General features: G+C 46.9%; 1 protein-coding gene across 1 annotated transcript; it reads right to left on the bottom strand.

The window, feature by feature from the left end:
* Nucleotides 1–5,363: 5,363 nt before the first annotated feature.
* LOC136389752 (uncharacterized) lies at nucleotides 5,364–9,822 on the bottom strand. Its single transcript, XM_066361513.1, is given in 3 exon segments — nucleotides 5,364–5,416; nucleotides 5,419–8,157; nucleotides 8,160–9,822. Coding segments are annotated over 3 exon segments (4,455 nt in total).
* Nucleotides 9,823–13,338: the final 3,516 nt, after the last annotated feature.

Here is a 13,338-nt window from a genome sequence, read left to right on the forward strand (position 1 = left end):
GCTCTGTTGTGACCAGAGCCACTCTAGCACCTGGGGCAGAGGCCAAGGAGCCATCCCCAGCGCCCGGGCCATCTTTGCTCCAATGGAGCCTCCACTGCGGGAGGGGAAGAGAGAGACAGAGAGGAAGGAGAGGGGGAGGGGTGGAGAAGCAAATGGGCGCTTCTCCTGTGTGCCCTGGCTGGGAATCGAACCAGGGACTTCTGCATGCCAGGCCGATGCTCTACTGCTGAGCCAACCGGCCAGGGCCGGAAAGTTTTTTTAATAATGAGAATATTATATAAACTTGTGGGCGATAGCAAGATTTGTAGAATAAGATTTCATCCATGTTGAATTTTGGCCCTGGCATTCAATTTCCCTCCACAATCAGCTTATCCAGAGTTTCTAAAAATTCTTCAGCTGTTTTCACATTAGTGACTCTTCACTCACTTTTATATTAGGCAGTGGATAAAGAACAATTCTTGAATCATTTAAACCAGTGTTTTTCAACCGCTAGTCTGCAAGCTGGTCTGCCAGAAATTTCATGCCGGTCTGCAAAAGTTAACCAACTGCCCTGATGTGTGAAGATTATAGACCCAATGGTTTCAGTTCAATTCGGTTATGCTTGGTGATTTCCGCCTTAGTGGTCTCCGAAATCTATTTTCATGGTCCCCAGGTATAAAAAGGTTGAAAACCATTCATTTAAACCACTCAGAGCTAGCAAACATCTCAACAGCAACATCCCAAGCAAAGTTTTTGCTTTGCCAGTGATCATCATGCTAACAGGGTCATGCCTATGTATGGTCTCCAGGTTTAGAAGTTTCTGCAATTTTCGTTAGTCTCATTGCCTTCAGTGAAGCAGGTTCCTTAACAGCTTCCATCACTTTGTTCTTGTTTTTCAACATTGCGGCTATGGTGGAATGGGGCATATCTGACTGGTGAGCAAAAACCATCACTGATTTTCCACCTTTGCAGTCCTTAATCACTTTAAATTTGTCTCCAGGTCAGTCACTCAAGGTGACCTCTTACTGCAACGTTAGCAGTGGATTTTATATTCTTAGACGCCATGATGAACAAAACACGAGGTGAAATCAAGTACAAGAGAAAATGATGCAGTTAAGAGATGCATTAAACATGAGCTATATGAGGCTGCTACTGGTGTAACAGCATACTAGTTTAAAGTAGACATTTTTTAATAAGTACACTGATATAATGAAAAAAGTGCTATTTTTTTATACAACTGGCAACTCAGGTTTGTTTAAAACAGGATCACCACAAACCACAGGAGAAATGTGTGGTTATGATGACTTTGATATCGCTAGGCAAAAGGAAATTTTCAGTTTCGTTATAATCTTATGGGACATCGTTATGTGGCAAATAACCATATATACTACATTTTCTTTATCCATTCATTCATCCATTGATGTACATTTAGGTTGTTTTCACGTCTTGGCTGTTGTGAAGAATGCTACAGTGAACATGGGGGTGCATATATCTTTTCCAGTTAGTGTTTTTGTTTTCTTCAGATAAATACCCAGAAGTAGAATTGGTGGGTCATACAGTAGTTCTATTTTTAGTTTTTTGAGGACACTCCGTACTGTTTTCCTTGGTAGTTGCACCAGTCTGCATTCCCACCAATAGTGCACCAGGGTTCCCTTTTCTCTGTATCCTTGCCAACACTTGTTATTTCTTGATTTTTTTATAACAGCCATTCTAACAGGTGTGCAGTGATATCTCATTGTGCTTTTAATTTGCATTTCTCTGATGATTAGTGATGTTGAGCATATTTTCCTTTACTAGTTGGCCATTTGAATATCTTCTTTTGAAAAATGTCTGTTTTGATTCTCTGCCTATTTTTAAATTGGATTGTCTTCTATTTTTGCTATTAGGTTATATGAACTCTGTATTTTGAATAGTAACACATTATCAGATATATTGTTGACTGAGGACGCACCAACAGAATTCTAGACTCAGAGTAAAACAAAGAAAAGTTTATTACACTCGCGAGCGGGCCCAAGGCAAGGAAATGGCCAAGAGCCCCGAGCCACTTCAGCAGGCAAGTTTTATACCTATTTTCAGGGAGAGGAGTTGTAACAGTTCTCAGGGTAATTGATGGGCAAACATCTGCTTAATTTCAAGGAGGGGAGTTGTAACAGTTCTCACGGTGATTGATGTGACATAATCTATTCCCGGTCCTTGAGGTAAGGAAGGTGTTAGACTCCCAGGATGGCTAGGAATAGATGAGTCCTTGAGATAGGAAAGTCGTAAAACTCCCAGGATAATTAGTGCAACCCAATCCTGGAGGATAGATAGGGACTTTTCCAGCTGGGGGCTTTCAACTGTATGACTGGTTACTAAGGCACATCTGACTAAAATTTAATTTGGGGGAGCCAAGTGCTAAACGCAAAATTCACTTCTGTACGAACCGCTTGCTTGCTATGCTATAAAAACCCCTAAATTGTAGGTGCTCGGTGTGACTGGTGACCATCACCTGAGCTCACTTTTCCATAAAACTTTGTTTAAACTCTAAACGTCTCCAGTGTCTATTTTACCCGGCGAATGCAACAATTGATTGCCTCAGATGCTTGCGGCCTTGCCTTTCCGATAAGCCCCTAATCAAACACCGGATGCCTGCAGCTTCTTCAAGGAGCCTGGGCAAACATCTAGGGGCCGGGTGGGCCAGTTATTGTTTTACAAGCCAAGATGAGTTAAGCGAAAATCAGACGAAAAAGACCAGACGGAATCCACTGTTACATTCCCCCCTTTCTTTGTTGCATATCTCTAATCCTAGAGATCTGAGTTCTGTTCTAACTTCTCATAATGTTGTCTCATAATCATGAGTTTTACTGCTCCTATTTGCCCCTGCAGGAAGGTGGTGAGTCTATTCAGGACACACGGTCCAATGGTGATAACTAGCAATAGCACTATAAGGGGTCCTGCTAAGGTGGAGATGAGGGTAGTCAACCAGGGTGATTTGGCATACCACCCTTCAAACCATCCCTGCTGATCTTGTAGTCTCTTTTCCCTAGCCTTTAGCCTTTCTTTCAGCTTATTCATGGAGTCCCTAACTATTCCAGTGTGGTCGGCATAGAAACAGCATTCTTCTTTTAAAGCAGCACATAAACCACCCTCTTTTAAAAATAACAAGTCTAAGCCTCGTCGGTTTTGCAACACGACCTCAGAGAGGGAGGTCAGTGACTTTTCTAGAGCTTCTATTGACTGCTCTACAGCCCTTAAATCCTGGGTAATAGCAGACTCTAGCGAGGCCATTTGTTTGGGCCCTTCAACTAGGGCAGCAGCTCCTGTTCCCACTCCTGCCAATACCCCGGCTCCCAGCAGTACTGCTAGGGTGAGTGTGACAGGCTCTCTTCTATACCTGGTCCACCCTTCAACCACCTCTTCAAAGTCCTCATTTCCATGATATATAAGGCGGGGGAAAACCCTAACCATTACACAAAAATCTTGAGAGTTGTTAAAGGCCTGAGTGGACACACAGGGAGTCAGGCCCGTTCTGCATGCCCACTGAGTTCCTTTCTCAGGGATCAAATAGGAACTGTTAGGAGAAATTGAAATAGTCTGCAGGCATCGGGCCTTGTCTGAAGCAGACGGGGTCCCCAGGCATATCCCCTGTCCAGTCACTTCTGGGAGGGTAAGCATGTGACGCCTGCCCCAATTACACTGGGAAGGGCTTTTGTTCTCATAGTAGCTCCCATTGACTGCGACCCCTTCGTAATAGGGAGACCCTGCCTGCAAGCATATCCAGCAGGAGTCAGTAAGGTTGGGATAGGTGCTATTTAAAGCTTCAAAACCACCTTTTATTAGATCTAATAATCGCTGCCCCGTGGTTGAACCTGACGGGGTTTGTGACAGGGGTGTACTACTGACACTGGCTGGGCTGCTGGCTGTATCTCTCAGGGATGGAGTAGCTTGCACCGGGGCTGAAAGGGGCTTGCTAGGCCTTGGGGCCCTTTGGTCAGCCAGTACTTTGTTAGGTCCTAATGGGCTGCCTCCAGCGGTGCCTATCTGGAGTTTAATTTTAAACGTTAATCCAGCATCAAATCCTGACACATACATTCTTAAACCCCACTGCCTGCCTTTTAGCCATGTATTATCCTGTCTTCGTCCATGGTGGGTAAATGTAATATTCAGTGGGTTACAGGTGAAATTGGTGCATGGTCCCTCTCCAGACCACATGACTGTCCGAGTGGCCTTGGCATGGTTATATCCCCAATTTGTAGGATTCCTATCCCCCAGGCAAGAGGAGGACTTACTCAACCCTGGGGTATTTCCCCAGGTGGCTCGAGTTACAGTAATAACATCCCTGGAGGAGGTAGGTCTCCAATAAGTTGTTCCAGTAGTTTCACATCCTCATGCCTTACAATAGAAGTCCCCTAAACCCCCACAGTCCCAAGCAACCTTCCGATCCCGACCATTGCGAGGACAAACATAGAAATCAGTCCTTCTAGTGGCTGCCCTTAGCTTCGGATCTGCACACCCAAACCCCCGTCCTGTAGGTCCATTTCCCCCACACGGGCATTGGCCAGATTTGCAGGGAGGTGGGTCACTTGGGTCAACAGTAGGAATATCCCAAGTTTTTAACCCCGCTGCGAGTTGACAAAGGTCTGGATACAGGGACGGCCACCAAATCCAGGGGGAATAGTCATTGGAAGTCACTTCCCATACTATGTCACTGGTCCCCGATATCACCTGCCATGTCTGCCAGGTCGGTTGGTGGGGATTTGTTGCGGCGGCGGACACGCAGCTTGAGGGGATTATCTGTTTTCTCCACTGTCCACTGGTCATCAGGAGCAGGAGCAGGCTTGAGGTGTGAAATATGGATCCAAGCAGCGATGCCATCGACCTTTACAGCAGTGGGTGTGATGAGGAGGACTTGGTAGGGTCCTTTCCAGCGGGGTTCGAGGGTCCGGTGTTGGTGTCTCCAGACGTAGACGAAGTCCCCGACTTGGTAGTGATGTGGGGTCCCGTCTCCTGCCGGCTGGTAAAGGTCAGACAACTGCTTCCATAGGCAATGTTGTACTCTGGTCAGGGCCTGTAACCTAATGGACAAAGGGGTATTTGGGATATTTAAGTCAGAGGGGGATAAATCTCGAATAGGCGGAGGGGTTCCAAAAAGTATTTCAAAGGGGGTTAGGTTAGTTTTAGCAGAAGGGGTATTCCGAGCCCGGAAAAGAGCATATGGTAGGAGCATTACCCAATCTCTATGGCCAGTCTCTATGATTAATTTAGTTAAGGTCTCTTTAATTGTTCTGTTCATTCTCTCTACCTGTCCTGAACTTTGGGGTCTATAAGCACAATGTAGTTTCCAATCAATCCCCAATATTTTGGCTACCCCCTGGCTTACCTGGGCCACAAACGCCGGTCCGTTATCAGACCCTATTACCTTTGGAAGGCCAAATCTAGGAAAGATTTCTTCCATAATCTTCTTAATTACCACCGCCGCCGTCTCATGCTTGGTAGGGAAGGCTTCTACCCATCCTGAAAAGGTGTCTACAAAAACTAAGAGATACCTTAGTCCATACTTGGCAGGTTTTACCTCAGTGAAGTCTACTTCCCAATATTGGCCTGGTCTGGTGCCTCGGAGACGGGTTCCACTGGTTCCTTTGGCTGGGTAGGCATTCACCATTTGGCAGGCCTTACAAGCTTTGACTATTTACTTTGCTATTTGCCTCTTCTCGGGGGTAGTCAATGTTTTATCATCTTGAAGCAGTTGTACCAGTTTGTCAGTCCCAAGGTGGGTAAGATGGTGGGCCATCTGGAGGAACTTCCGAACATCCTCAGGTTCCTCTAAGTGGGTCAGGGTGGGGGATGGCTCTGCTTCTATAGTGAGGATGTTGGAGGCAGTCCTCATGGCTACCGCTCGAGCCTCTTCATCCGCCCTCCTGTTGCCTTTTGCTACTGGGTCTTGCCCTTTCTGGTGCCCAGGGCAATGGACAATGGCTAGCTCCCGTGGGAGCATGATAGCATCTAAGAGGGCTAGGATTTCTTGTTTGTGTTTAATGTCTTTGCCTGCTGATGTAAGCAGGCCCCTTTCTTTGTAAATTGCCCCATGCACATGTGCAGTAGCAAATGCGTACCTGCTGTCCGTGTAGACGGTGGCCCGTTTACCACTAGCTAGTTCCAAGGCCTTTGTTAGAGCTATTAGTTCTGCCTTTTGAGCTGAGGTTCCTGGGGCAAGTCTCTCTGACCAGATTACTTTTTCCTTGTCTACCACTGCAGCCCCAGCTCGGCGTTCTCCTTCATACAGAAAACTGCTTCCATCAGTATACCAAATTAAGTCAGATTGTGGCAATGGTATGTCCCGCAAGTCTTTCCGGATCCCAGCTTCCTCGGCTAGGATATCCCTGCACTGATGGTGGACAGTTCCCCCCTCCTCCCTGGGTAGCAGGGTGGCTGGGTTCAAAACAGTTGGAGAGCCAAAGGTGATCCTGTCTTTATCTAACAGGAGGCTTTGGTAATGAGTAATGCGGGCATTAGTTAACCAGCGGTCTGGAGGTTGTCTTATTATGCTTTCCAGGGCATGGGGGGCGACAACAGTCAATTTCTGGCCCAGAGTCAGTTTGTCAGCGTCTTTGACTAGGAGGGCCACAGCGGCAATCACCCGTAGGCACCCCGGCCACCCTTTTGCGACTGCATCTAACCTCTTAGAAAGATAGGCTACTGGCCGTTTCCAGGGTCCCAGAGACTGAGTCAATACTCCTTTAGCTATCCCTTCCTTCTCGTCTACATAGAGAGTGAATGGCTTCTCTATGTTGGGGAGTGCCAAGGCCGGGGCTGACAACAGTGCCCTCTTGATTTGGTCAAAGGCCTTTTGCTGTTCATCTCCCCAGGTATATTCAGTTCCATCCTTTAACAAGGGATACAGAGGGGCGGCTAGTGCAGCAAAGCCAGGTATCCATAGTCTGCAAAAACCTGCTGTGCCTAAGAATTCCCTGAGGCCCTTCCGATTTTTCGGAGGCGGGATTTGAGTAACAGTCTTTTTCCTCGCCTCAGTTAGCCATCTCTTACCGTCTCGGAGAGAGTAGCCCAGGAAGGTGACTTCGGGTTGGCAGATCTGGGCCTTTTTGGCGGATGCCCGGTATCCCAGTTTGGCCAGTTCGGCAAGCAGTTTTTCAGTTCCTTGTTTGCACTGCTCTCTGGTGGCGGCTGCAAGTAATAGATCATCAACATACTGCAACAGAGTTACCTCAGGGGTGGAGGCTCGGTAAGCACTCAAATCCTGGTGCAGCGCTTCGTCAAAGATGGTGGGAGAGTTCTTGAAGCCCTGGGGTAGCCGCGTCCAGGTGAGCTGTCCACTGAGTCCATTCTCAGGGTCCGTCCATTCGAAAGCAAACAGGGGTTGGCAGTCCTCATGCAGGCGCAAGCAGAAGAAGGCATCTTTCAGGTCCAGTACTGTATACCACTTCCTGTCAGGACTGAGGGTACTGAGGAGGTTGTAAGGGTTTGGGACCGTTGGATGTATGTCCATTACTCGACTGTTAACCTCTCTCAAATCCTGGACTGGTCTATAGTCCCCTGTCCCTGGTTTCTTTACCGGTAGCAGGGGGGTGTTCCATTCTGATTGACAAGGCCTCAGAATCCCCTGTCCTAGTAGCCTCTTGAGGTGAGGTCTAATGCCTTCTCGGGCCTCTTTACTCATGTAGTATTGTTTGACCCTTATGGGGGTGGCGGAGGGCTTTAGGTATACTACCACCGGAGGCCTTTGTACTGCTAATCCTGGCCCTGCCGTTTCTGCCCAGGCCTCTGGGAAGCTCTGAAGCCACCTGTCCTCTGTTGAATGGGGTCCGGGGGCAGGGGTCTCATACAGTTTATACTCATCTTCAGCAGACAAGGTCAGCATGGTCACAATAGGCTGACTGACAAGAGGGTTACTGAATCTTACTTCTGGTCCCTGGGGCTTGAAGTCAATACTTGCCCCTAACTTGGTAAGCAAATCCCTCCCCAGCAGTGGGGCAGGGCATTCTGGTATGACCAGAAAGGAGTGCTGTACTTTTCCCCTCCCCAGGTCCATTGTCCTTTTAGTTGTCCATGACCTATGCTGGCATCCATTTGCCCCCTGAACCAGGGATTTTTTGTTTGAGAGGGGGCCCAGCGAGTTCTGCAAGGCGGAGTAAACCGCTCCTGTATCCACCTCAAAGTCGATTGGTGTCCCCTCCACATTGAAGTTACCCTGAGTTCGGGGAGGGGGTCCGAACTCCGACGCCCCTAATCTCCTAGGGCAAGGATTTCCTCAGTCTTCTTTTTGTTCTTCTTAGGGCAATCCCTGACCCAGTGTCCTTCTTCTTTACAGTAGGCACACTGGTTAGGTCCTAATTTTGGTTTTTGGTTTGGGCCCGAGGTACTATGCTTTCCTTTTCTATCTTGTTTCCCTACTACGGTAGCCAAAATCTTTGTTAACTCTTTATTTCTCCGTTTATCTCGCTTATTTTCCTGCTCCTCACATTCTTTTTCTAATCTTTGCTCCTTTTCCTCTGCTGTCTCTCTTTTATAGAACACTTTCTCAGCTTCCTTGACTAAATCTCTCAGAGCCATGTCCTGTAACCCATCCATCCTCTGGAGTTTCCTCCGAATATCAGTAGCTGACTGTCCTATAAAAGCCATAGCCAGTGCCCCTTTCTGATCTTCAGACTCAGGGTCGAAAGGGGTGTACCTCCTATAGGCTTCCATTAGTCTCTCTAGGAATCTGGATGGGGATTCCTCTGACCCTTGAATTATTTCTCTTACCTTAGCCAAATTAGTGGGGCGTCTCGCCGCCGCTCGGAGACCCATCATCAGAGTCTGGCGATAGAGTAAGAGTCGCTGCCTACCTTCAGGTGCATTAGGGTCCCAGTCAGGCCGCCTCAGGGGAAAATTCTCATTTATAAGGTTGGGGAGTTCAGTAGGACGACCATCAGGTCCAGGAACCAATTTCCTAGCCTCGAGGAGAATTCGTTCTCTTTCTTCGGAGGTGAAGAGGATACCTAAGAGCTGCTGGCAGTCATCCCAAGTGGGCTGATGGGAAAACATAAGAGACTCAAGAAGGTCAGTAAGTTTGACAGGGTCCTCTGAAAAAGGTGGATTATTGTTTTTCCAATTATATAGGTCTGAGGAGGAGAAGGGCCAATACTGAAGTGCCAGCATGTCTCCCCCTTGGCCGTCAGGGACAGGGGGTCCGAAAGGCCGAAGGGGCAGGGTGACGGCCACGTCATCCGAGGTTTGTGCTCTCCGGCTCCGGGTACCTTGGGCTGGACCCTCTCCTGATGGTCCCCGTTCGTTCTGATGTGGGGCCTCAGGCTGGGAACCAGCAGCACCGGCAGGGACATCCCTGGGATAGGGAGGCGGGAGTCCCGAATCAAGAAGAATAAGGTCAGTTTGAGATTCAGGGAGAACAGAGGAGGGAAGGGGAGGATACAGGGATGAAGTAGGCGTCGTTGGCTCCGAAGGTTTGAGTGGAAGCATAGAGCAGAGGTCTGGATGAGTTGGAGCAGGTCTGGGAGTGCCCGGAGTGGTGGAGAGGGTTGTTGGGAGGGAGGGTGCAGGGGGAGGAAGGAAAGGCTGGATCCAAGGAGGAGGGTTGTCGGTCAGGTCTTCCCAAACCCAAATATAAGGCTGCTGATCCGGACGGCCATGAGGTCCTGGACTGAAGACGACTGCTTTAACCGCCTTTATGGTGTCTTTGTGGAAGGTTCCAGTGGTCGGCCAACCTACTCCTAAGGTGGGCCACTCGGAGGTACAGAAAGTTTGCCACTTGTGCTTCTTAACAAGAAGAGACAGATTATGAGCTCGGGCATTAACCTCAGACCAATGAGACAGAGTCAGGGACAGTGGGGTGGAAGCTCCTTGTCCCATTTTAATTTCAAAGAGATAAAAAGACAGAAAGAAGGCAACAAATAAGACACTGACAAAAACAAACAGACAAAGCCGGCTGCGCCGCGAACGGCAAAATAAAACTAAAAATAAATCTAACGGTCCGGACCTACGAGCTCGGTTGGAAACTGGCAACAAATCTACAGATTCTGTCTGAGACAGCAGATGGACTTCCAAGCATCCTTGGTCGTCCTCACACTCCAGGGCGTCCCCCGGAGTCGTGGCCTGCGACCCCCTGACACGTCTGTCGGTCGCAGCCAGGAGGGACTCACGTCCCTGCCTGACAGCCACCGCCAGTTTCACTTACCAAGCATCAGGCGTGCGTCTCGTGCGGGATCTCGGTGGGACCTCCAAATGTTGACTGAGGACGCACCAACAGAATTCTAGACTCAGAGTAAAACAAAGAAAAGTTTATTACACTCGCGAGCGGGCCCAAGGCAAGGAAATGGCCAAGAGCCCCGAGCCACTTCAGCAGGCAAGTTTTATACCTATTTTCAGGGAGAGGAGTTGTAACAGTTCTCAGGGTAATTGATGTGACATAATCTATTCCCGGTCCTTGAGGTAAGGAAGGTGTTAGACTCCCAGGATGGCTAGGAATAGATGAGTCCTTGAGATAGGAAAGTCGTAAAACTCCCAGGATAATTAGTGCAACCCAATCCTGGAGGATAGATAGGGACTTTTCCAGCTGGGGGCTTTCAACTGTATGACTGGTTACTAAGGCACATCTGACTAAAATTTAATTTGGGGGAGCCAAGTGCTAAACGCAAAATTCACTTCTGTATGAACCGCTTGCTTGCTACGCTATAAAAACCCCTAAATTGTAGGTGCTCGGTGTGACTGGTGACCGTCACCTGAGCTCACTTTTCTATAAAACTTTGTTTAAACTCTCTAAACGTCTCCAGTGTCTATTTTACCCGGCGAATGCAACAATTGATTGCCTCAGATGCTTGCGGCCTTGCCTTTCCGATAAGCCCCTAATCAAACACCGGATGCCTGCAGCTTCTTCAAGGAGCCTGGGCAAACATCTAGGGGCCGGGTGGGCCAGTTATTGTTTTACAAGCCAAGATGAGTTAAGCAAAAATCAGACGAAAAAGATCAGACGGAATCCACTGTTACAATATGACTTACAATTGTTTTCTCCCATTCATTTGCTGGCTTGCCTTTTCATTTTGCTGATGGTTTCCTTTGCTTTGCAGAAGATTTTTAGTTTGATGCAGTCCCATCTCTTTATTTTTTCCTTTGTTGCTTTCGCTTTTGGTGTTGAATCCAAAAAAATCATTGATAAGATCAATGTCAAGGAGACTATTGTGTTATCTTCTAAGAATTTTATGGTTCTTCTTTTTTTAATGTTTATTTTATTGATTTTAGAGAGGAAGGGAGAGAGAGAGAGAGACAGGAACATCAATCTGTTCCTGTATGTGCCCTGACCAGGGATCGAACTAGCAACCTCTGTGCTTTGAGATGATGCTCCAATCAACTGAGCCATCCAGCTAGGGCTGGTTCCTGGTCTTAACATTCAAGACTTTAATCCATTTTAAGTTGATTTTTGTCTATGGTGGTAGTGTTTTAGTTTTCCCAACACCATTTATAGAAAAGACTCTCCTGGTCCTGGCTGGCTGGTTCAGTGGATAGAGCGTTGGCTTGGCATGTGGACATCCTGGGTTCGATTCCCCGTGAGGGCACACATGAGAAGCAATCATCTGCTTCTCTTCCTCTCTCTCTCCCCTTCTCTCTTCCCCTCTCACAGCCAGTGGTTTGATTGGTTCGAACATCAGCCCAGGGTGCTGAGGATAGCTTGGTTGATTCGAGCATCGGCACCAGACGGGCTTGCCAGGTGGATCCCAAACTGCATGCAGGAGTCTCTCTCTCCCGTCCTCTCACTTAAAACAAAAATGAAAAGACTGTCCTTTCCTCATTTTATATCCTTGGCTCCTTTGTCATAAATTAATTGACAATATATGCATAGGTTTATTTCTGGACTCTGTTTTGTTCCATTGATCTGGTAAGTCTGTTTTTATGCCATTATCATACTGTTTTAATTACTATAGCTTTGTAATATAGTTTGAAATCAGGGAGCATGAGACCTCCAGGTTTGCTTTTCTTTCTCAAGATTACTTTGGCTATTTGGGGTCTTTGGTTGTCCCATACCAATTTTAGGATTTAAAAAAATTTATGTGAAAAATGCCATTTGAATTTTAATAGAGATTGCATTGACTTTGTGGATTGTTCTGGGTAGTTTGGACATTTTAATAATTCTTTCAATCTGACTACAGACTCTTTCATTTGTGTCTCAAGTTCTTTCATTGATGACTTAGTTTTCAATATATAGGGTTTTCACCTCCTTGGTTAGATTTATTCCTAGGTTTTTATTCTTTTTTTTTTTTTAATTTTTTTAAAATTTTTTTAATTTATTCATTTTTTTAGAAAGCAGAGAGAGAGGGAGAGAGAGAGAGTTAGAGAGAGAGAAGAGAGACAGAGAGAGAGAAGGGGGGAGGAGCAGGAAGCATCAACTCCCATATGTGCCTTGACCAGGCAAGCCCAGGGTTTCGAACCGGCAACCTCAGCATTTCCAGGTCGACACTTTATCAACTGCGCCACCACAGGTCAGGCCTTTTTTTTTTTTTTTTTTTTTTTTTACAGAGACAGAGTGAGTCAGAGAGAGGGATAGACAGGGACAGACACAGGAATGGAGAGAGATGAGAAGCATCAATCATTAGTTTTTCATTGCGCGTTGCAACACCTCAGTTGTCCACTGATAGCTTTCTCATATGTGCCTTGACCGCGGGCCTTCCGCAGACCGAGTAACCCCTTGCTGGAGCCAGCGACCTTGGGTTCAAGCTGGTGGGCTTTTGCTCAAACCAGATGAGCCTGTGCTTAAGCTGGTGACCTCAGGGTCTCAAACCTGGGTCTTCCGTATCCCAGTCCGACGCTCTATCCACTGCGCCACTGCCTGGTCAGGCGGTTTTTATTCTTTTTGATGCAATTAGGAATGAGATTGTTTTCCTAATTTCTCTTTCTGATAGTTTGCTATTAGTGTATAAAAATGAAATATTTTTGCGTATTAATTTTGTATCCTGCAACTTTACTGAATTCATTTATTCTAACAGGTTTTTTTTTAAATCGAGTGTTTAGGGTTTTCTTTATATAAAGTCATGTCACTTGCAAATAGTTTTACTTCTTCCTTTCTAGTTTTGATGCCCTTTATTTCTTTTTCTTGCTTAGTTGCTCTAAGACTTCCAGTACTAGGTTGAATAAAAAGGTAAGAGCGGCGCCTGACCTGTGGTGGTGCAGTGGATAAAACGTCGACCTGAAATGCTGAGGTTGCCGGTTCGAAAGCCTGGGCTTGCCTGGTCAAGGCGCATGTGGGAGTTGATGCTTCCAGCTCCTCCCCCCCCCCTCTTCACTCTCTCTCTCTCTCTCTCTCTCTCTCTCTGTCTCTCCCTCTCCTCTCTAAAATGAATAAGTAAAAAAATAAAAAAATAAAAAAAAGTAAGAACG

The sequence above is a fragment of the Saccopteryx leptura genome, chromosome 1, assembly GCF_036850995.1.
Source record: "Saccopteryx leptura isolate mSacLep1 chromosome 1, mSacLep1_pri_phased_curated, whole genome shotgun sequence".
Classification (NCBI taxonomy): domain Eukaryota; kingdom Metazoa; phylum Chordata; class Mammalia; order Chiroptera; family Emballonuridae; genus Saccopteryx; species Saccopteryx leptura.